This window comes from Spermophilus citellus, assembly GCF_964194105.1.
Source record: "Spermophilus citellus genome assembly, chromosome: 1".
Lineage (NCBI taxonomy): Eukaryota > Metazoa > Chordata > Mammalia > Rodentia > Sciuridae > Spermophilus > Spermophilus citellus.
Window position 1 is genome coordinate 134,137,714 of NC_138182.1, and position 23,796 is coordinate 134,161,509.

A 23,796-nucleotide genomic window follows, 5' to 3' on the forward strand; every position below is an offset into this window, starting at 1 on the left:
TGAACTTCAGCATTTATAGATAGCTGCTGTAAAATTCAAAGGTAAAATGATAGGTGACTGTTTCCTGCTTTTACAAGGACCTACAGAGAGTGTTTTTTTTTTTTTTAAAGAGGTGAGAACTGAGACAGGCCTCGCCTCCATTTAAATAAATTACAAATCCAATGACAATACTAAAGTAATATTTTCAAGATTCTTCAATCTAACTAAGAATGATAAATAAATCAAATGATGATTTAGTGTTATATACATTTTGATTTCTTTGTAATCTGTTTCTGACCTTCTATCTTCTTGAACTGCAATAGTAAAATTGTTAAAACAGAGGGAATGAAGGTGAAGGCCTTGCTATCTTGGGCAGTTTCCTATTCCAATCATTAGTCATGTAGCTTCTGTAATTTCTTACTAGGCTATATAAAGACTCATAAAACTGCCTCTTTGTGATATGACAGGCTTAATGATTATCTTAAAGTGGTCTAAGGCACCTGGATAAAAAGGTGGTTATAAAGAGTGATGAACACAGTTCTCAGAAATATTTAAAACTTGATTTCTAAGAGCTGTCCAGATGGTAGAAAGCAAGTTACTCTGAATCTGGTTGACTGATTCTTATAGGATCACATTTTCTATTTATGTAGAGCTTGCTTATACAACTTTGGCAAGACATAGGATGTTCAGAATTGAGGGGAGGTGCCATTCATAGTGCAGAGGACAGGTCACACTAGTTTCTAGTGGAGACCTGCTCTCCAAGGACTATCCAAAAAATAGCAACAACAGTGGAGGGATTGTGGAAGATCCTGGTTAGGCTAGGCAATAGATCTAGAAGTCTTGCTAAAGCCCAGGAACTAGTGACATCCTTGATGTGTTCCGTAACACAACACGCTTCAGGCTAGCATTGTGGGCAAGGTTCAGGCCCTAATAGCATTGACATTTATGGTAGGAATGCTCATTATTGTTTGAGCAGAACAAATGGATTTCCTCTATGTTGAGGAGAGTATGTGTACACTAATCAGTTTTTAGACTTGTACCAACAGACAAGACAAACCCACAAACATGATTTCATACTATAGTGAAATTATTTGAACCAAACACAGGAATCAGAGTGTTCAAACGAAAGATACTCAGTGAACAATTGCAACTCATTTATTCAGCTCCATCATTCAAGCTCTTATTTCACAGAGGTTTATTGAGTGCCCATTCGGTAGTGGGCCCTGCTGAGTGATCACGGACGTGGTCCCAAGGGCGTTGATAGTCTAGTCTCTTGAGAGAGGGAGTCTAAAAAAAAAAAAAAATTCTTGCATGCATCATTGTTACTGAGATTGCACCGGGAATGGACCAGCCCTTCACATTCTCTCCCACGTGGTCCCGGCAGGTGAGCGTGGGTGTGAGCGCGTGCGGCTCTTGGTGTTTGGGCAGTGTGCGAGAGCACGTGTGTCAGAATGGCGCGTGTCACAGTGCGCGTACCGGTGTCGCCGTGGTACGCGTCTCCATAGCTGCCCCAGCCGGCTGTGTAGGTCGGGAGACGCTTGTGTCTCCCACCCGGGTACCGCAGGCGGCACGGGAACCACCCAGCGCGCGATTGTGAGTGAGCGTGGGCGCGCGGGGGGCGGGGCGCGGGGCGCGCCGCGCTGGCGGTGCCGCGCGCAGGCGCAGAGCGCGGGAGCCGGGCCAGCCACCGCAGAGCGCCGGGGGCGGGAGGAGCGAGCGCAGGAGGCCATGGCTGCCGCTGCCGCCGCCGGCTGCTAAGGGGCTCGGCCGGTGAGCGCCTGCCGCTACGGACGATGGTGACCGCACGGGCTGGGCCGCTGCCGCCGCCGCTGCCTCCGCCTCCCAAGACGCCGCAACCAAGGCCCGGCGCCGAAGAGCCGCCGCTGTGAGCCGCGGCATCCCGGCCCCCTCCGCCACCGCCTGGAGAGGACAGGAGGGCAGGCAAGAGAGCCGGGGAGTTGCGGAGACCGTCAGCCAGCAGCGCCGTCCCGTTGGGAGGGAGGCTGCAGCCAGAGGTGACTGCGCCGTCCAGCTCCATCGCATCCCGGCGCCCCCGCCCGCTTCCCTGGTCTCCCCTCCCCTCCCCCATCCGGTCGCCCGCTCCTTCCTCTTCTCCCCCTTCGCTCCTTCCCGGCTCACCTCCCTCCTCCTCTTCCTGGCTTCTGCGGGGTCCACCTCTCCTCTAAACCCGCGCCCCCTGCCTCTCATCCTTCAGCCCCTCCCGCGGTCCCAGGGCCCCGACCGGCCCCTTCCGACTCTGCTTCCCTCCCGGAGCCCAGCGCGGGGCCCCCTCCTCCCTCTCCGAGGCCGCGGCCTCAGCCTCCCCACCCTCGCATCTCTTCGCCTCTCCAGCGCCTGGAGATGCCCCTCACATTCCTGAGATGCCCTCACTCTGGGTTCTCTCCGTTAGCCTCTCCAGCGGTCCATTTCAAGGCCTTTTCCAACTCCCTCTCTGAACTACCCGTTCCCAGCTCCTTTTCTCCAGATTCTGTTTCCAACTTTACCTCTCAGCATCTTTGTCCACTTTGCCTCCAGGCTTCCCTCCCTCTCTACCTTCGCCCTTGCCCTTCATTCGTGTACCCAGCCCCAGACTGCACGCGTCCAGGCAGCTTAAGAATTAGGGGTGCAGACAGGCCTGCCAAGAGTGGGGACCCGTCGCTTTGCATCCCGTCTGTCAGTACCCCCCCCCCCCTCTTTTTAACAGTAAGAGAGCTGCTGCTTATCCCTTTCTTTTTGTACCCGCGGTTTCCTCTCGTGCTGGCTGTTCCTCGGGCCTCCCTCTCCAGTTCTGCTTTGCACACCCAAGAACCCCGAGATTTAAGCCCTCCCTTGTGGCATGAGTCCCCAGTCTGTACGGAAATTATGAACTTTGCCAGCATCTTAGTCGCAGGCCTTTTGTTGTGTGGCGCGGCAGAGCCTGCACCTTTGGCTAGACAGGAGGGGAGCTCCCGGGCCTCTTTCCTGGCAGAGTTTTTGCTGAACGTAATCCCCTAGCCCCGGGGCGGCCGCAGCCGCGTTGTTGCTGCTGCTGCTGCTGCTGCTGCGCTGCCTGCTTGCCGCGAGCTGGCTTGGGGTTACTATAGTTCAAGCACATCTGAGATCAGCAGGCGTGGGGGGAGGAGGTGCGGGGAGAGGAAGGGGCCTTCGCAATGAGAAAGCATCAAAGATTAATGGATGGCTTTGCATCAGAGTCTGCAGTAAACAGGAAACTAGTCTGAAAGGAAAGGAGGACTGTGTCTTTTTTATTTTTTAAAATACGGAGTGTGCAGTTCTGTTGAATCTTGAATCATGCCCAAAAGGATGAGCTGTCGGTGCTGCAGTCGTGACCCAAGCTGAGCGCCCGATGGCAGAGGTAGCACTTTTTATTTTCTGTCTGATCCTTAAATTAAAAAATGGCCCTTGTATTTCAGGGCGGACTCTTTGACGTATTGGGAGATGATAAGAAATCACAGAATTGCTAGTAGTTTATATGGAATTCAGGTATATATAAAGTTAGCTAGCAACGAGTGGGAGTGGGGAGGACCAGCTATATTTAAAACATGTGCCAATGCTTATGTAAGAAGTGCGTTGTCTTTCTTGATATCTCAGTTCTGGGCTGAGTTTAGGCTTTATCTTTACTCTTACATTTTCAGGTCTTATCATCCTAACAGATGGACAGTCAGAAAAATCTGTTTCTTAAGATCAGTTTGGGGGCCTGGGTTGTGGCTCAATGGTAGAGCGCTTGCCTAGCATGTGTGAGGCAATGGGTTCCATACCTGGCACCACATTAAAAAATAATAATAATAGTAAAATAAAATACAGGTATTGTCTATCTATAACTAAAAAAAATATTTTAAAAAAAGATCAGTTTGGTTGATGGTAGAATTTTCTTTTTTTAACAGGTTGGGACAAAGCAAGGAGATTAATGATAAATGACTTTTTTTTTTCCTTTTGGTGTGGGAAAAGGGTGTAGAAACTTCCAGTCTAATTTGCCTATATTATCAATTATCTAATTATCTAAATTGTTAGTAGTCTTACATTGAATCTTGTGTCGGTCTTATTTCTGCTTTGTCTTTTTAAAAGGGAGTTTAGGAGATGTGGGATACTGTTAATTTTTTTGGTAAGATCATATTTTCCATTTCTGTTTCTTATTTAACATGCGTTTTCAGCGGAGACCAACTGTGACTTTAAAAATCTGCCTTTTTTAAATTGTTTAGGATGGTTTGTTTGATTTCTTCACATTCAGAAACCAAAATGTGATACTCAGGAAATTATAGAAAGAGGGTCCTTGTGTTTCCTAACCCACAAATCTGAATGGTAAACTGGACATTATATAAGACATTACTGTGTTTGTAAGTACCCATTGCTGTTACCAAGTCTGGGAAAGTAATCTCTTGAAATTGTTAAGGTCTTGTCTGTTTGGGCAGTATTTATTGAACCTTTCCTATGGTTTCTGGAAAGAAATGTTTTTGTTGTTATTTGTTTTGAGCTGTTTTACTGTGTAAAGCATATTTAAGTCACATTTAGTTTATATTACTTGCAGAGACATCATGTTGGGAGTATTATTTTATTTTCCCAGTTTTGACAGTTCAAAGAGAAAATTTTAAGATCTTGTGGGGATGGTAAAGCAGTGTAGAAAGTTTATAATTTGGTTTTGGCTGTATCAAACCTTTAAAATTGCTGTAAGCTCTGCTGTTTGTTTTCTAGGGTTATTTGGTATTGTTTTGGTTTTAAGAGAATTTTTGAATTCCCTCCAACTTTAGAAAATGCTCATTAGCCCTGTTTGACACTAAATTTGGTAAAAAACTAAATAAATTAGATTTGAATCAAACATTAAAGAGGTATAATCTCTTCAGGAAACAAGATTCCATTTTTACTTCATGTTAATATAATAATAGTGATTTGGCAGGAATGAATGAATTTAAGTCTCAGGAAACAAGATAACTATTTCAGAGATTTGTGTAGATATCAGTTTGGTGTGTGGTACTAGACTGTAGTGTGCAGTGTTTGTGATGGTCTCCTGTCATGTGTACTTGTACTTAGGTTCAAAATGATGAGGTTTGGAAATGTGTTTTTTTTACTAAATTATTTGCATTTTCTTACTTAAATACCACTCAGAAATAAATGAAACATTTAGTAAGTAATAAATTCATTATTAAATGAGCATACTTATTGCTATACAAGGTCTTTTTGTGTATGTGTGAGATTGAACCTCTGGGGTACTCTATCACTAGGCCAACCCCTTCCCTCCCATCCTGCACCCCAAGTCCTTTTTGTTTTTGAGAGGGACTTGCTAAGTTGCCAAGGCTACTCTTGTAGTGCTCCTGCCTCAGCCTTGTAAGTTTTGGGGAGTACAGATGTGTGTCACTGCACCCATCTCTAAGGTCCTTAAAGATTTGAGTCTTGTGTAGATTGGGCCATTATGGCATTTGAGGATCTGTCCTCTTGGATATTTTTGTACTGACAGCTTTAGAGATCCAGAATTTTGTTTTATTTTCTCTTTTTGTTATATTTGTGAGGTAGGAGTTTGGGTAGAAATTAGGAGGGAACATGTACCATTCTGCTAATGGCCTTCTTTCATAAAGATAATCCCCTGTGAGGATTAGGGAGATGCTGTCATTCCCTGCTTGCTTAACTCCAGATTTCTAAAACAGGACTGATTATTTGTTTAGTTTTTTTTTTTTTCCTTGACCCCTTTCAAAGCTACTGTAAATGGAGAAAGCAAGTACATTTTAAAATTATAAAACATTAAAAACAAGAAGACTCCAAATCAGATGAGATAAATATGTACTGCAAGTTATTAACTCATAACAGATTCCCCTTTTTTTGCAAAAATAAAAATAGAGGTTTACATTGGATTCTAGAATATGGAAAAACACATTTCCATTATAGTGTAAAGCCTGTCAGTGATGTTATTTTCTCAATACATGGTGATTTTTCACAAGTGGCTGGTTGATTGTGAAAAAAATCTATTATTCATATACTTTGAAATACATTCCCAAGAGGGCATTGTGTTATCAGTTTGACCACCAAAGTAAATAGTTGTTTACTGTATATTTTCTGAAGTCATCCAAATGGCTTAAGTGCATTATACTTTCACCATCAATTTCTTTTTTTAATCCTACTCCCATGATAAAACAAAGATAATCTAGCAAACCAACAAATAAACAAACAAATCACCCAGATCCACTTTTGAAAGGGACATTACAAAGAATATTTTAATATAGTTTCCCTAGGATTTTTTATTTTTATTTTTAATGCAGTGGTCCCTCAGTATTTTCAGAGGATTGGCTTTAGGACCATCCTCAAATACCAGAATCTGTGGAAGCTTAAATCTGTCTTCCTTTTTTTTTTTTTTTTTTCTTTTGCAGTACTTGGGATTGAACTTTGGGCACTTTACCACTGAACTATATAGCCCTTCTTATTTTTTCATTTTCACTAAGTTGCCAAGGCTGGCCTCCAATTTGCAGTCCTCCTTCCTTAACCTCCCAAGTGTCTGTGATTATACTCCTGGCCTAAAATTCTTATATAAATTACATGCAACCTATGTACCTCTTCCTGTATACTTTAAATCATCTGTAGATTACTTTTAGCACCTAATACAACATGAGTGCTATGTAAGTAGTTGTACCATTTAGGGAATAATGACAAGAAGGAGTCTGTGTGTATTCAATACAGGTATAATTTTTCCCCCCAGTAGTTTTGAGTTAAAATTAGTTGAATCCATGGATGTAGAATGTGGACATGGAGGGTCAACTTTAAGATTGAGCTTTCAGAAATGTAGTTTAGGTTTCTAAATGGTATAGTTTACAGTAAATGTTGGTTAGAGATTTAATTTTTCAGTGTTTTATATCCTCCTTGGGACACAATTGTTTGGTTTTGATTTTCACATTATTCTTTCTTGTGTAGGAAAAAATTTTAAAGTAAGCAAAATTACTGTATTTATCCATAAAAATGTTACTTACAAATTATTGGTACTATATACCTATGTAAAACACTTGGGTTATGGGAATGATTGATATATGAACTTTAAAAAACTAAGTTCAGATGCTTTTGAGTTTCAACAAAATCTGAGTTAGGAAGTTATGAAAATTGGAGGGTAAGATGGAAATACTGACAAATATTTCACCATAGCATAGCAATCTGTCACTATAATTTTCTTCAGAAATAAATGTTTTCATTTATCCTGTAATGTCTGAAATTACTGCCAAAGCTAGAAATGTGTTTAGCTTTCTCAGCAGAATTCTTAAAAGGATATTGTCAGAGCCAACAATCCAGAAATTATCTTTACTTTTTAAATTGTCCTTTATCCACTTTTATTTGTTCTCTTATAATTCTTGGATTAATTTGTAGTTCTACTACATGAAATAGGATTATACTGAATTGTCCTTTTAAGATCCTAATAACTGCTTTTCATTTTCTCCCCACCCTTTTGCTTTTTTCCTTCTTTCCATTCTCTGAATACTTATCAACCTCTAAGCAGAGAGACCTTGCAGACCCAGTGCCTAGCTTCTTCTGTGTGCCTGAATGTCTGTGTATCAAGGGAAGAATTTGATAAGCATTCTTTTCCCATCTTTGAAAAGAGATTATGGGAATCTTGGACTAAAATTTTCCTTTAATGATTTAAGGAAACATTATTGCAAATAATGTTTCTTTTACCTGTATCTTCATATTGAATTTGCTGGAGTTTAAATTTAGTACTTCAGTTTTGATTTTAAGTAAGTAAGGAAAAGGATAGACTGTAAGATGAATAGCTTAGGCAAGCTTTCTAATGTTCAAGAGTTTCCCTCTTTTAAAAAAAAAAAAAATTTCAATAATTGCATAGGAGTGATTTTTTTTCCCCCCAAATTCATTGGACAAAAGTTAGAGTATCCTTACAGGGAGTTTTGTTACTAAGTGCCTATATTTGAAGTTAGTGACTTTTTAAAAAATATGTTTTGAGGTCTGTACATTTAATCAGAATTTTAAGTTTGGGCATATCTCAAAATAACACTGTGAAAACACAATACAAGTTTATTTCATGCATACCTAGGCATGGAGATAGGACTAAGGAGGTGGGGGTGGGCTTTTTGTTTTCTGTTTTTGTGGTGGTATGGGGAATTGAACCCAGGGGTACTTTGCTATAAAACTACATGCCTAGTCTCATTTATTTATTTTTAGTTTTGAGTCAGGAGTCTCCCCAATAACTGGGATTACAGGCATGTGCCACCGTGCCTGGCTTAGTTTTTGTATAGTATGTGACAGTCCTTAATATTCATAAGCACATGTCTTAAAATTATTTGTGGCAACTTATTTTTATATATGTCTTCTTTATTTTAGTTCTGCTCCAAGAAAAAAACAAAAACAAAAAACCATGGCTGCAAAGGAGAAACTGGAGGCAGTGTTGAATGTAGCCCTGAGGGTACCCAGCATCATGCTGTTGGATGTCCTCTACAGATGGGATGTCAGCTCCTTTTTCCAGCAGATTCAAAGAAGTAGCCTCAATAACAACCCTCTTTTCCAGTATAAGTATTTGGCTCTTAATATGCATTATGTAGGTAAGTGTCTGCATCACATTTTCTGTGACCTCATTGTAAACATTCTGATGTATGTCTTTCTGCGGTTTTGAATTTAAGTAAAATGAGGTTCAGTTACATAAAGATGACTGTGATATAGTCATTAAAGAATGTTTATGAATCTTGTTTATAGTTCTTGTCTTACCATTGCATATGAATTACTAGGACTAGAAGAAAGCAAGCAGTGTTGGATTTATTTTATTAGATTAAACCAAAGGCAGAAGAAAAGATTTTAGGTTTTAGTATGATTAAATGTAAAGAATGAAAAAATACTTTTTCAGGCATTTGGTCCCTTCAAATTTGTCCTTATTTTCGCATTTGGTAGTAATTCAGAAAGTTGTTTAAAATGCAGTATTTCTCATTGTTCCTTGAGACAAATGAAACATTGCATTTAAAGAAAGAGCATTAATTTCAATTAAACGAAACATAGGAAGTTGTGCTACGATAAGATGTGAGGCTAGCCTGGGCAGCATAGCCAGAGCCTGTATCAAAAAGACAAAGCAAAACAAACAAACAAAAAAAACAACTTTCTGGAGTTATAATTTATATGCTTTGAGGTTAGTGGTAAGGACAATGATGAGAGATTAAAGGAATTAAAGTAAAGAAACACAGGCATGAAAGTTAAATTGATCTAGAATAAGTCAGTACCCTTAGGTTTTAGTCAATTTTTAGTTTACATGTAATGAGCATTACATTCTTATTAACATTTCTGTTACATAACTCTGTATGTTTTGAATGTTATAGCAGTTTGATGTTAATATTTTTATAATTGGAATTACTCATCATGCTACTGCAAGTATACCTTTTATCTGTAGAGGACTTTTTGAGATGAACCTTAGCCCTGAAAATCCCTTACAGAGGGTACCAGCTAAGCTATTGTAGGAAGAAGTATGGTGTTAGTAGAAAAGAGGTTACACTAGAAGTAGAACATTAGGGTTCAGTAAACTCATCCCTTGCAGGTGCACTACCTTGGAAGAGTCTGAGAAATGAGAAGGTTCTTTTACTATAATTCTGAGCCCTTTATTAAAGGCTTTTATGTTAGCCAATTTATGGAAAGTAATTCCAGTCAGTAGTAGGAGAACAATTGGATACTTAGATATTTAGCTTACTCAGCAAAGTAATTCACACTTTAGTTTTAAAATGTGCTTATCATATATGATTTCTGAAAAAGATTGAAATATTTATTATAAAAATACCTAAGAACCAGATACACTAATTTTAGAAATTAAATGGGTTGAATGGTAGAGTTGAAATTCATACTTTAGCTTATAACTTTGGGAACTCAACTGAACCTTATTAAGAGACACTTATTACATGTCATGGTAGAGTAAACCCAATCTCTCATCATTACTTTTACCACTAATCTCAGATATGAACCGATATTTTCAGCTTGAACAATTTTTTGGAGTAACCTTTGTCAAAGTATTATCTAATATTTATAAAATGCTTTTGTTAAAGTTCTTAATTTTTAAAATAGTAACGTTTTTGTTTTCAAAAACCAAAACATAAGAAAGTATTTCTTTCCTATCTCTGTTCCTCATCCACTAAGTTCTCAGTATGAGCCCCAACAAGTAGCTATTATTATTTCTTTGTGTATAACTCGAGATATTTTTATGTGTATATAAGTAAATATAAATACGTATTTTCCATTTTTTGTAACAGATGTTACCTCTATACCTTGATTTTGTTTATGTATCTTGGAGCCAAAACTACTGCTTTTAAATAATCATGAAATAAAGTTTTGTACTATTTTTGTTTTTGTTTGTTGATACTTTCTATTTTGGCAAATCTGAAGATTCTGAGTGAATTTTTTTTTTCTTTAAGTTTTAGAATTTAATCAATTAGAAAAGCCTTCCTCCTTCTTCAGTTAATAAAGAATTCTCTTATATTTTATCTTATTACTTTTATTGTTTTAATTTTTATGTTTAAATCTCTTGTCCACTTGAAATTTATCTGCATATACCATTGTTTTATAGATATTTTAATTTTTATAAATAAATTTTAATTTAAATAACTGTTCTGAAGTTCCACCTGTTTATTAATTTAGCCCATCTTTTCCCCAATGATTATAATATACTAAATTCTCACATATATTTTGTTTCATTCCAAACCTTTCCTCTTTTCCTTTAGTATATGTGCCTATTTGTGGACTATTAGCATACTCTTATTTATTAAGGATTTAGATTATATTTTACTGATAGGATTAGTCCCTTTGTTTTTCTTTATTTCCTCTTCAGTGCTTTTATATCTCTACATGAACTTATCAGTCCTGTTACCCTAACAAAAAGTCCTATTGACAATTTTATTGAAATGGCACTATTATTTATAATTTTAAGTTCTGGTGAAGTGATAGTATAGGGGTGTTGTTCTCTGTGCAAGAAAACATAAAGCCTTCCTGTGGTCAAGATGTACTTTGAGTCCTTGAGTGCTTTACAGTTTTTTTCATATAGGTGTTGGACATTTTTGTTGGTGCCTTGGCATTTTGTCTTTTTTATTGCTATTGAATATGAACATTCTCTTGAAAGTGCCATCACTGAAATCATTAGTAACATAAAATGTAAAATTCAGACTTCATTGGCATCCTCATCCTGCAGACTTTTCCTATGTTTTTGAAGCCATTGACCACATTTTTTTTTTTTCTGGAAAGCCCCCCCTCCCCACAATCCTCCTCCACCCCCAGATTTTTTTCCTCTTTGGTCTCTTTTGATTCTTTTTTTCTTTTTTTTTCTCTTTAAACTTCTTTAAGTGTTGAAATTCCCCAGAGTTTGTGTTTAGTTTTCATTTTTGGTTGCCAGGGTAATCTCAGTTTCCACTACAGGTCTCTGTCTTCACTTTGCACTGCCTTTTGATCATCCTAGTCTGGTGTTTGTATTCCTCCATGACTCAAGGCACTCACTTTGCACCACTATGGTGCTTATTGTGCTGCATTCTGAGGTCCTTCTGCTTATTTCTAGTCCCAGCTAGATATGAGTTCCTCAGTTGGAAAAGTGTTGTCTTTGTGGGTTCTTTGGCTAATCCTAGAGTGAATAGTGGTGCACATGCTCAGAAGTCAGGTTTTGAGTAGGAGTGAGAGGGATTTTGGGGAGTAAAAAAGATTGAGCTACCTTGTTGAGGGAGAAGAAATGGAGCTTAGTTTGTGCTTGTTGAATATGAGGACATTTAAGTGGGCTATATAAGATGTCCACTTAGAATAAGAAATAAGCATATGATTTTGCATATGCAGTAGGTTTTGGTAGCTATTTATTGGTAATATGTATCTGGAAGGGATGTCAATACTCAAAGCAACAAAATAAATTCTTTGTGTCAGATCCTTTATAGAGAGAAAAGCAATTATTTGGGGATCAGATTTCCAGTGTTCATTGGAAAGTGTGAAAAGAAAGTGAAGGGGAGGAAAGTTAGAGGATAAAAGGAAATGCATTTCACAGAGCCAGAGAATAATAGAGTATTAAGGGTGTTGCTTTAGATGTGTGACCAACAATAAGCAGGCTATATTAATTTGACAAGAAGACAGTAGTGACTTCAAAGTTTCTTTAGAGTGTGAGAGTAAAGGGAATTTATAGATTGTAGAGGGGGAAATAGATGGTCAGAAACTAGGAACCTTGGATACAGCTGGTTTGAAACATCTTTCAGTGGAACGAGAAAAATAGCTAATAGGAAAAGGAGAGAAATCACTGTGAAGAAGTTGTTTCCAAGATGGGGGAGAGCTCTGCACATCCTTTGAAAGAAAGGCGAGGACTGGTGTCAAGCAGAGTAATTTGAAGGAGATGTAGAAGAGCAAGGATCTGGAGTCAGAGTAACGGATGGGATAGCCTTAGAAAAAGACATTGAGACTCCCCCATTTCTTCCTTGGCGACTAGAGAGATGAGAGAATTGATGTAAAACAAATAAGTAGATATTGAGGAAAGATAGATGGTGACAGGAGTCAAGTTGCACCTTGGTGTGCAGTATTTGATCATAAAGTAGAAAAATCTACACAGAAAATGACAAATGATATATATTTTCAACAAGAACAAATCCATTATGATATTAAGGGCACTGAGTGAACTTTGGTAGTAAAATAAAAAATGTCAGAAGTTCTTGAAACCTAACTGGGAAATACTTTATTTTAAGCTCTTTTCTAGTGTAATTAATTGGGGGATTAAATTAGAATCATATTTTATTTAAATCTCTCTCTTAATTTCCGCTGCAGGTTATATCTTAAGTGTTGTGTTACTTACCTTACCCAGGCAGCATCTGGTCCAGCTTTATTTATATTTTTTGACTGCCCTGCTCCTCTATGCTGGACATCAAATCTCCAGGTAACAATGTGACACCTTTTTTGAAATGTCTGACTGAATTTATAACTTAATTTAAAGTTTTCTTTTGCCAATAAAATTGCTGATAAAAATGAATACTGTTAAGAAGCTAAGACTTTGGTAAGTATCTAAAAAACAGATGTTTTTGATACTTGTTTTCTAAATATGTATTTTCTAAATAAATATTCAGAATTAATAGCTGGGATTATGTTCAAATTTTATTTCTGTTTAAAACCTTGAGTTTATAGGTAAGGATATTCTTGAACTTTTTTGTATTATCTGAGAAAAACATTTTCTGGGACAGGCTATTGGAGCATGGAGCATCTTAACTCTGCATTTCCAAGCATTTTAGGAAGTCAGCTTATTAATGTGTGGAATCCCTCTAAACTGCAATTATATAGAGTGGGTGATTGATAGAAATAATTTGATAAGACTAATCATTTATCTTAGAATTTCTGCCTCTTCAACAATATTGTCACTTTACCTAGGTCTGCTAGACCTTAATTTTAAGACTCAGGTCAGCCAATGCATATGACCTTCCTACCTTTGAAACATTGTCAAAATGTAGGTGAACCAAAAGTGACACCATAAATATAAATAAATCTGGACATATGTCTTTTGAAACTGAGGTTTCATGAACTGCAATTGAATTTTACTCCCAATTCAGAGATGTGTGGCATTTAACTTTGTGTTACTACCTTTAATAGTCACCTGAAATTTTACCACACAGAGATAGATTTATTAATATTCTAGTGTTCTCTCCTAGTTTTTTCATACCTTCGTTTCTCACCATTTCAGTTGGAACAAAAGAGTAAGAATAATTATAATAATTAGTCAACTGGCTTTTGGCCCCTCTTGTAGATGCAGGCCCTCCTTCTTCCTTAATATTTTATATACTTAACTCTCAGAGTTCTAGAGTAGCTTCCCTGAAACTCAAATCTTCTGCTTTTGTCTCTTCTTTTCCTACCTGGTTGACTTTCTTTGCTCAGTTTGGTCCCAGGAGGGTGATATTTTACTCTTTAATTTATGCCACTATCCTTGCCCAGGGTATGCCATCTAATGTCAACATTGCAAATCTGGAGCTGCCAGAGTAGTGTTCAAATCAAGCTGTGTTCCACTTAACAACAGAGGCAGTGACCTTTGTTTTGTGTTATACATTTATGTCCTCAGAATGAAAACAATTTAAGTCCTTTCCAGTAGCATATTCATAGAACTTAACTAGACCAAGGGCCAGTACTAACTCAGACAAAATTTTGTCTTCATCCAGCACTACCAGCACCAATCCATACACAGTTTGTATGTGATGCATTACTTGGATACCTCTGAACCTAAGCTCAGGTTCAAGGTGGAGACACTTCTCCATCTTTATTTGTTCATTTTTAAACAAAAATTCCATGTGTAGAGTATATGTAAGAGTTAGCATCTGAGCTCTGGATTCACCATCTTAGTGTGCAAATGAGTGCTTGGGCACATAAGAGCTTTTCACATAGTTTGTGGATGGGTGGATGGGTGATTGGATAGGCTCAAATCCTAGGTTATTTATTTAGTGTTCTATAACCTTGGATATTACGAGAGAGAGAATCCTTATTTTCCTCACCTATAAAATGACACTCTCTCGAAGGACTGTTTTAAAATTCAATTAAGACATAAGTTTCTTAGCACAATTTCTGACATACGGTAAGTACTTAATGAATTTCATTCATATTATGTCTTGTTTTTAATCACACAACAATGTTTTGTGAGCATTTTAGTGCTTTAAAAAATGATTTTTTTAAATGATAAAATTCCATGGTATAGTGATAAGTTGATAACTTTTTAGAATGGGTAAGATATTGATGATCAACAAGAAAATCTCAAAGCTGATGGTAGAGGTATTAGAATTGTTGCTTTATTAGTTATAATTCTGGTTGAAAAACTATGAACCTGTCCTTTCCTTCATATTTTTTCCGTTTCCGTGTAGTTTAGTGGTATACTGATGACTAAATCTGTGTAGCTATATTTTTGTCTATAGTATCACCAATTCATGGATTTTTCAGAGAGGTCAAATTTCTGTTCTGTAAGGACACAAAGCAGCTTCTGAAGTTTAATAAAAACACTTTTTCTGACCATTCTTGGCAATTTCAACTTTTTAGTTTATGGGAATTTTTTTTTTAATATTTATAGTTTATTTTCATTGTTAAAACATTAAAATATAACAAGCAGGAAAAAAATTTTTTCATAATGTTTGAGTGGGCAAAAATACTTCCTATTCTTATTTCATGTTCCTCTTTATTAAAATCCTTTGGTATTTACAGATGAAAAATGAAGTAGGGACATTCCTGGACTTTAACTTAAATATAGGTTTTCTAATTTTTTCTTCAGTCATCTTCAGGAGACAGCATAATTAGTGGAAAGAAAATTAGTTTTAGGGTTGGTTTTACTACAGTAAATATGTTACCTCGGCAAATGACTTGTTTGACACTATAAACAGTGCTTATCTTAGAATTTTGGTATTAAGTGAATGAATTTCAAAGTATGGCACATTTTAGTATTTTTCCTCAGTATAATTTATACTGTATGGTGCTTTCTCACAAAAGGTTAGAAAAGACATGCTGTCCTTGAATAATTCAAGACATGACTTTTAATAAATATTGAAGTTTGAACTTGCCATATTTATAAGATACTGAGACTATTTATTTAAATTTAGAAGACTTTAGTTTTAAAAATATAATGGTTCAGATTTCATGGGGCAGCTTAATAACTGACTTTCTTTAAAAAAAAAAAAGCTTTATTAAGATAAAATTTACATACCCCTTTATAGTATGTGGCTCATTGGTTTTTAGTGTTTGCAAAGTTGTGCAAACTATCACCAAAATCGATTTTAGATTTTTACTGCCCCATATGGAACTCCATATCCATTAACATTCACATCCTGTTTCCCACCACTCTCCTGTTCCCAGCTGTAGGCAACCATCAGTCTTATTTTCTGTCTCTTCAGTTAGCTTATTTTGAATATTTTATATACATTGGATTGTACCAAACATAGTCCTTTGTACCTGGTGTTTCATTTAGCAAGGTTCATCCATATTGTAACATGTATCAGTACTTTATTTCCTTTTCTGTCCAAGTCATAATCTGTTGTATGGATATGCTGCATTTTGATGGGCATTTGGGTTTCTACTTTTTGGCTGTTACAAATAATGTTATAGACATTTTCTTGTGGACATGTGTTTTTATTTTCCTTGGGCATTTACATTGCAATGGAATTGTGGTATTATAGGGTCTCTATATTTACTTTTTGAGAAGTGTCAAGATCTCTTTTTATTATTATTATTATTTATTTATTTATTTATTTATTTATTTTTGGTACTGAGGATTGAACTTAGCCACTGAACCAAATCATCCCTTTTTTTATATTTTACTTAGAGACAGGGTGTCATTTTTTAGGGCTTCTCTAAGTTGCTGAAACTGGCTTTGAACTCACAAACCTCCTGTCTCAGCCTCCTGGCCTGCCAGATTGTTTTGTAAAATGGGAACACTATTTTGCATTTCTCCCAATAGTATTTGCAAGTTCCAATTTTTCCACATCCTTGTCAACATTCATTGGTGTCTTGTCATTATTAGCAGAGTCATCATAGTGGTATAAAGAGATGTTTCATTGTTCTGTTGATTTTCATTTTACTTTTGGCTAATGATATCGAGCCTCCTTTCATATTTTCATTCACCATTTGGAAATATTATTTGGAAAATGTTAGTTCATTTTTCATTCATTTTATTCATTACTCATTGTACATTATTTAATTGGGTTGTTTTTATTGTTGAGTTGTAGAAATTCTTTATGTATTTTAGAAACAAGTCCCTTCTCCTTATAACTGAATAAAATCTTTTTCCTTCTTAAAGCTCATTTTTCATTTGTGCAGTTTGTGGACTACTGACAATCAGTCCTAAGTACTTATAAACTAAACACTTTGAAACTTCTCTAATCCACTGTGATAGCCTCTTCTCTTTTAACTGAAATTGGGAGCATAAAGACTAAGATGTATGAAAAAGGCCTCAAATATAGCTTGCAATTAGAAAGATTCTTGCTGTAAAAAAGCACATGAGTTATAAAAGTTACACAAACAACAGAACCAGGAGCTCACTATTCCATTAACTGATTAAAGATCTTTATACATCAGTCTGTTAAGCAGTCTAAGTCCCTGAACAACCTAGGAACCATCTGTACATTCTGGCCACCTATGGGAAGCTTTCAAAAGATCTTAATTAGGAAAGCTAATCTTTCCCACAAATCAAAGTGGTAGCCTTCTGAGTTATCTTTTGCAATATGGACAAACAAAGCACCATTCAGTACAAGAGATCTAAGATGCTAAGATGTTTAAATACCTATATTTAAGTAAGTATTATATGTGCACAAACATATGCTTACTATGCAACTGAATTGTTCATTTACACAGTGTTTATTTAAATTGTTTTGACATCTTCTTTTAAATTGTTTTAATTGTTAATATGACATCTTTATTTAAATTGTTTCTCTAGCTTCTTTCAGGCCTTCCAGATATTTAGTCAATTTTATTTTATTCCTGTCAAAATTAAAAGTTCAATATTTAAACAAAAAAATTTATTTAATGATTTCTTTGTTTATTGTAATGGTTCTCAACTAAGGGCAGTTTTGTCCCCCAGGAAGCAAAGTCTAGGGACATGTTTTGGTTGTTACAACTGCAGTTTTCACTGTGTGACTTAATAATAGTAAGGATAAAGTGTTGCTACTAGTTAGTAAACCTCACTGCAGCAGGGACTGTGTTTTGTCTACTGTAGTATCCACAGGGCCTAACAGAGTGCTAGCAACATATTATATACGGCAGTTTCTTTACAAGTTAAAAATTGTGCAGAGCATATTAATTTTTCTTAGAAGATTTGCTATATGTTATTAGAGTTTAAGGCAAGAAACTCTAAAGACAAAGAAGCTTTTAAAAAGAAGCTAAACTAAAGAAGACTTTAAAATAATGCAAAATAGTTGACAAATGTCTCAATAAGAATTTCCAGAATATTTTTGAGTTTGCTGAAGTATATTATAGAACATCTGTAAAATGATGACAGAATCAAATGGGAGAGAAAACATGACAGGGAACTCCTTTCTGTGGTCTTCTTTGCTCTCCACCAAGAGAGCTACTGGGAAGAGAACCCTTCTAGGGCACCTTTTGGCTTTCCCCTTGAGGATAGGGCTCTTGTGTTGATGCTCCTTAATTGAGATGAAATTAACATACTATAAAATTAACTATTGAGATGGCATGGGATACATTTATATAGCTATCACCTTTATCTAACATTTAAAATAAAGCCTTGTGTTCATTTAACAGATGGTTCTACTTCCCCTTCTTCTAGCCCCTGGCAACCACCAGTCTGCTTTCTGTCCTTGTGGGATTTTCCTGTCCCATGATTGAACTGGATCTATTAGATAGGGATATGGTGTGACCAAAAAGAAATTACTTGAATTTAGAGGCCTAGGAAATACTGGGACTCAGAGTTATATCTCTTTTTAAATATAATTCTACTTCTTAAAGAGCATTTCAAACACTTTGTAAACATGCTATTTAATTTTAAACTTCATAATTCTTAATTCTTCCTTCTCACAACTGCAGAAAACATAGTAACTATATTGGGGGTTACCTGTAATATTCAGGAATGTGTTCTTTGCATATACGTAGGAATTACTCAGCCATTACATGGTTGACATCTGATGCCAGATAATTCTTTGTTCTGGGGAAATGTCATGTGCATTGTAGAAGGCTTAGCATCATCTTTGGCTTTTTCCTACCAGGTACCAGTAGCAGCCTTTTCTCTCCCCCCCCCCCCAGTTGTGATAATCAAAAATGTTTCTAGACAGTACACATGTCCTTTCCAGGGCAGAATTATTCCTGGTTGACAAATACTGCATTAAAGTTATTCTTCTTGAGAATCTGGATTTTTCTTTCAGTAGAAAGAGATTGTGAATATAGTACATATTAGAAATAGTCATTAGAGAGTGAAATGGAGAATTGTTAAATCACCTGTAGAGCTTGTCAATCACTGATTTTTATAATCATCCCCCAAACCCCAAACTGCTCCTGTTTAAAAAAAAAATTTAGTTTTAATTTTTGAATTTGTCAGTACTCAGCTGCTTGATTATGTAAGGGTCATTCCTTGTTTGGTTATGCTATGCTAAAGGAATTCAACTTGATTGCCTAACAGGAAGTAATTTCATAGAAAAAATAATGAATTTGAGTTTGTTCAGAAATACTGAAAACATTCAAATTATTTTAAAGTACAATGAATAATACATTCAACAGTTGAGGAAAAGAGGGAGGAATTTTTTTTACATAAATTTTTCTTCTTTGATGCCAAAAGAACTTAAGACAACTATTTTCTGTAATACTACTCAACTTCCTGATAACAAAATAAATTCTCCTTTTTTATGCTTCCTGCTTATAGTTTTCTCAGAGTGTAAAAGGCTTTTATATTATTGCTTAAAGCTTACTACTTCTCAGTTGTCAAATGTTGAATTTTTTTGTGATGTAGTATTTGTTTCAAAATAAATATGTAATCTACATATTATAATTCTCTTTGCAAATTCCCATAGATTTTTTTTAAAGGTCCTTTTTTGTGGGGGGTTCTAGGGCTTGAACCAAGGGTGTTACACATGGGTGGCAAGCACTTTACCACTGAGCCACATCCCCAGCCCCAAAATAACAATTTTTAGGCTGTGCTGCTGTGAAATAGTTGTGGTTTTATCTGTAGCTAATGAACTATATTGGGGGACACACTTTGGGAGAAATAAGAGAGGTGATGGTGGAAGCACAAAAGGGGAAATGTAGTATACTGTGATTAGGGATTTTCATACTAGGATAGAAGGATGATGTTTCAACTTTTTTTTATTGGGCACAAAATGTTGAATAAGGCCATGGGAAAAAAGGAAATCAACATATTGTGGAACTTTGGCTACCTTCTTTGCATAGTAAAACTCAGTTTCAGTAAATTGAATCTGTTTCCAGTACTTGGAAGATAGAGGTAAAGGCCATCCCTATATAATTTATTTTATTTTATTTTATTTTTTTTTTTGGTGCCAGGGATTGAACCCAGGGACACTTAGTCACTGAGCCACATCCCAACCATTTTTTCGTATATTATGTGGAGACAGAGTCTCTCTTAGGTTGCTGAAGCTGGGTTTGAATTTGTGATCCTCCTGCCTCAGCCTTCCGAGCTGCTGGGATTACAAGCCTACACCACTGCACCCAGCCATTTCTATATAATTCTTTATATCTAAACTTTTTCTTAACTGTAGAAGTTATTAACATGTGCTTGAAAATGCTGTGATAAAGCTGCTTCTCTCCTCCATCCAATACATTCTTACTGTTTTTCTTCTTTAGAGACTATGTTAGGAGTGAATTGGAGTCTGCGTATGAGGGACCAATGTATTTAGAACCTCTCTCCATGAATCGGTTTACCACTGCCTTAATAGGTAAGTATCATTAAAGACTTTAAAGTATTGGTAGGAACCAATGAGTCTGAGTCTGTACTTTAGTATCTATGATAAAAATTGGTGTGTACTTTTAAAAAAATGCAAAAGCTCCAAGTTATTAATGATGATTCTCTTTAAGTACAATAGTTGTTTAATGTCATATTTTCTTAATCTTTTCCCCACAAATAGGTGTTTCTGTTTTTTATAATCATATTGTTTATACCTCATAGTTTTTTGTGTTTTTGTGTGTGTTTTGAGTATTTGGGAAAATTAATTTTTAAACAGCGATATTTGAAAGATTAAAATAAAATTTAAATCTACTCTTTGTTTAAAGTCATCACTGTTTTGTCAAAAATAAATTGCCAGAAATGTTAAGAATTTTAGATGTGATTGTATCACTGAAATAGCAGAATATTTAAAGTTGAAATGTTGGATAAGGCCTAAAAAAATATCCATACAGTCCAAAGTGAGCTACCAGACCGCACTATGCCAAAGTTCCGAAAAACCTATTCTGTGAATCTTAAACTAACCTTTATAGAAGGTATTAAAAAGCTGAATATTGGAGCTTGAAGAATTTCTTTGAAGAGGACTATTTTCTGATATTAGCCTTTGCATTTGAAGAGGCCCCTGTCTTCTGTGGTGTGGGGGAATACTATGGACTGATTCAGACCTGCAAAATCTAAAGCTGCACTGTCCAGAACTTATCACAGGTGGCCACTTAACACTTGAAATGTAACTCTTCCAGATTCAGATGTGCTGTGTGTGCAAAAACACACATTCAGTTTCTTCTTAGTCCAAAAGGGTGTAAAATATCTTTTAATTTTTAATATGAGTTGAATGTATATATGATATTTTAAATGTATTGGTTAAAGTATATTGTTCTGTTATCTGTTTCTGTTAGCTTTTCAAAATGACTTTTAGAAAATATTAAATTATATATGTGGGTTGTGTTGTAATTCTAATGGGATATAAAAGGCTAACAGTGAGCTGGCTGCTTGTAGAGTTTTTTTGACTGGGGAGTGAAAATGCCTTGTAGGGTTGTGTTATGGGAATATTTGTTAGGTTAGAAAGCATGTAAAATTTTGTTATGGATGTACCTTAATATGTGTATGAGACATTATTTCCTTGATCAGTGACTTATGGCCACAACTCAACTAAGATTCAGTGAATAAGGAAATAAAATAATTTCTATAAACTACTAAATGGCATTTTTTTCTGACTTTGATTTTAAAGTAACTTCCTACTCCTTTTCTTCCATTTCAACAATAAACTTTTATTGAAAAACAAAATACTTTGAATATGCTGTGATCTTATAGGGTTGAAAATTTCTTGGAGATATTTCTATTAGTAGAATCTTGGAATCCAGAGATTATGATTTTGATTTATTTAGAATTACCATTTGGCACAGGCACATCAAAAAAGCAGTTTACTCTTGTGGAGCTCCAGGGGAGATTCCACTAATAATATGACTCCTTCCTCCTTTCACCTAAATAGGAGGAGTAGTCTTCTTTCAAAGAGAATATGTTGTATGAGTCATATTCTCTGAAAGAAGTCAAGTGAAGCTTGTAATGCCAGAGCTGAGCATTATATTGCTGCTGACTTAGACTTTTGGGAATTTCAGAAATTAGGAGAAGTTTACATCATGCTGAACAAGAAAATTTATTGTAGCTCTGAGTACAATAAAGTAAGATGCTGGAATCAAAATTTCTTAGCATTCCTAGTATTAAAGCATTACAAGCCTCTCTTTCAGTTTTAACTATTTTTTTATATTTTTTAAATATTTTATTTTTTAGTTGTAGTTGGGCACAATGCCTTTATTTTATTTATTTATTTATATGTGGTGCTGAGGATTGAACCCAGGGCACCACCGCTTGTGCTAGTAGAGCACTCCACTGCTGGGCCACAACCCCAGCCCAAATATATGCTTATTCTTAACCAACAAAATATACTATCATTTTATGATGAAAATCGGCTCTCTCCTGCATCACTCCCCTCCATTCTCTGGACTCCTTCCCCAGAGGTTTCTTCTTTCAATGCTGATAAATTCTTCCCTGCTGTTCTGTCCTGTCTTCCTTTCTAGAAATCCTGTTAAATGGATTTGGACCTCCTAGGTTGGGCCCTTAATTTTCTTACTGTTGTGTTTTCCTCCACTTAATCTGGTTGGCCTTTTCTCTTTTTGGCTGGGGGCAGGTTTATTTTCTGAGATTTCCCAACGTTTATCTTCTAACCCTTTTATTGTTGTATTTTGATTTTTGTTATATAATTTTCATATCTAAGAAAAATGTTTTCCTTGAATTCTTTTATCATGGTAGTCTTTATTTCTTAGGTGTATAATTTATATTTTTGAAGGTATTATTACTTTGAAACTTCTTTTTGCTACTTGCAGTCTCTTCATTTCCTCTCAGGTCTTGTTTCTGTTTGTTTGTTTTGGTCTTTGTCTTTCATGAGAAACCAGTGTTTCTCAAGCCTGGATTAGAATCACCTGGGGAAAAAACAAAGCAATATAAAACCGATGCCTCTGCTACATTTGAGACTGATTAAACCTCAAGTTTTGCTTAAATGTCTAGGGATCCTCGACCTATCATTGTATTAAAGGGAGTTGCTAAGTTGTTGGAATTTCTTTAGGGCTTGCCAACTGGTGTGTTCCAGTGTGGGTGATCAAGTGGGAGTGGCTGTTAGAGGCAGGTACCCCAAGGTGTTAAGTCTTTGTAATCCTTTTACTTTGGCTGGTCAGCTTTCTCAGAGTGTGTAGAGGAGGCAGCTGGCAGTGATTAGAACTGACTGCTGAGAACTGAGTAATAAACTTAACAGCAGTGCTTTGGGATCTAGAGAGAGATCATCTCTTGAAGTGTAGCCTTTTATTTTCATCTGGGCATCTCCCCTCTGTTATGGATTGTGTATAGTGTCCAGGAGCTTCAGTTTCAGCATATTTCAAAAAGCAAACTTCATTCTTACTCCAGGTTAGGGGGAGGAGGTCTAGCTAAAAACACAATGAGTGGTCTCCTCTTTGTTTTCTATCTTCCAAAATGATGTTGACATAATCTCTTTTGGTGACCTCACCTCTTGTTTCTTCTCTTTTCTAAGCCTTTATGAGTATTGTTCACATTTGGATACTAGTTGTTTAGAGGGGAAAAACTAATGGTTTTAAGGAGAAAATAACACATTTTATAACATAGTAGATTGTTAAAGATGTTCAGCCTTGTGTAGAATTTGTTGCCATTTTTGTATTTTTCTATGGGTAAAGTACAAACATAACTGCAAATTTGTTTTGCTTTTCATTGGCAAGAAGGAAGAGAATATGAATAAGTGACTTATAAACTAATCTAGAAGATAATATGCTTAAGAGTCTTAAAGAAATTGTGAAAAGAGCCACGGGGGACTTGTTCAGTCACAGAAATGAAACAGGGTGGCACTGTTAACAGTGTGTCACTGGGAAAGAAAAATGGCAAGTTTCTATACAAACCCAAATATGTAAAAGATTTTAGAGTTTACTGAAGTGGCATTTCAAATTAAA

General features: G+C 36.3%; 1 protein-coding gene across 2 annotated transcripts in view; it reads left to right on the forward strand.

The window, feature by feature from the left end:
* Positions 1-1,783: 1,783 nt before the first annotated feature.
* RNF145 (ring finger protein 145) overlaps positions 1,784-23,796 on the forward strand; it is a 38,564-nt gene continuing 16,551 nt past the window's right edge. Inside the window, exons 1-5 of one of the 2 annotated variants that reach the window (XM_081291743.1) lie at positions 1,934-1,994; positions 3,279-3,331; positions 8,278-8,495; positions 12,703-12,811; positions 20,191-20,282. In XM_081291743.1, coding sequence (XP_081147869.1) covers positions 8,312-8,495; positions 12,703-12,811; positions 20,191-20,282 — 385 coding nt within the window. In that variant the 5' untranslated portion in view covers positions 1,934-1,994; positions 3,279-3,331; positions 8,278-8,311. Of the gene's footprint in view, positions 1,995-3,278; positions 3,332-8,277; positions 8,496-12,702; positions 12,812-20,190; positions 20,283-23,796 lie in introns of both variants that reach the window. The other variant, XM_081291744.1, reaches the window with a different exon arrangement.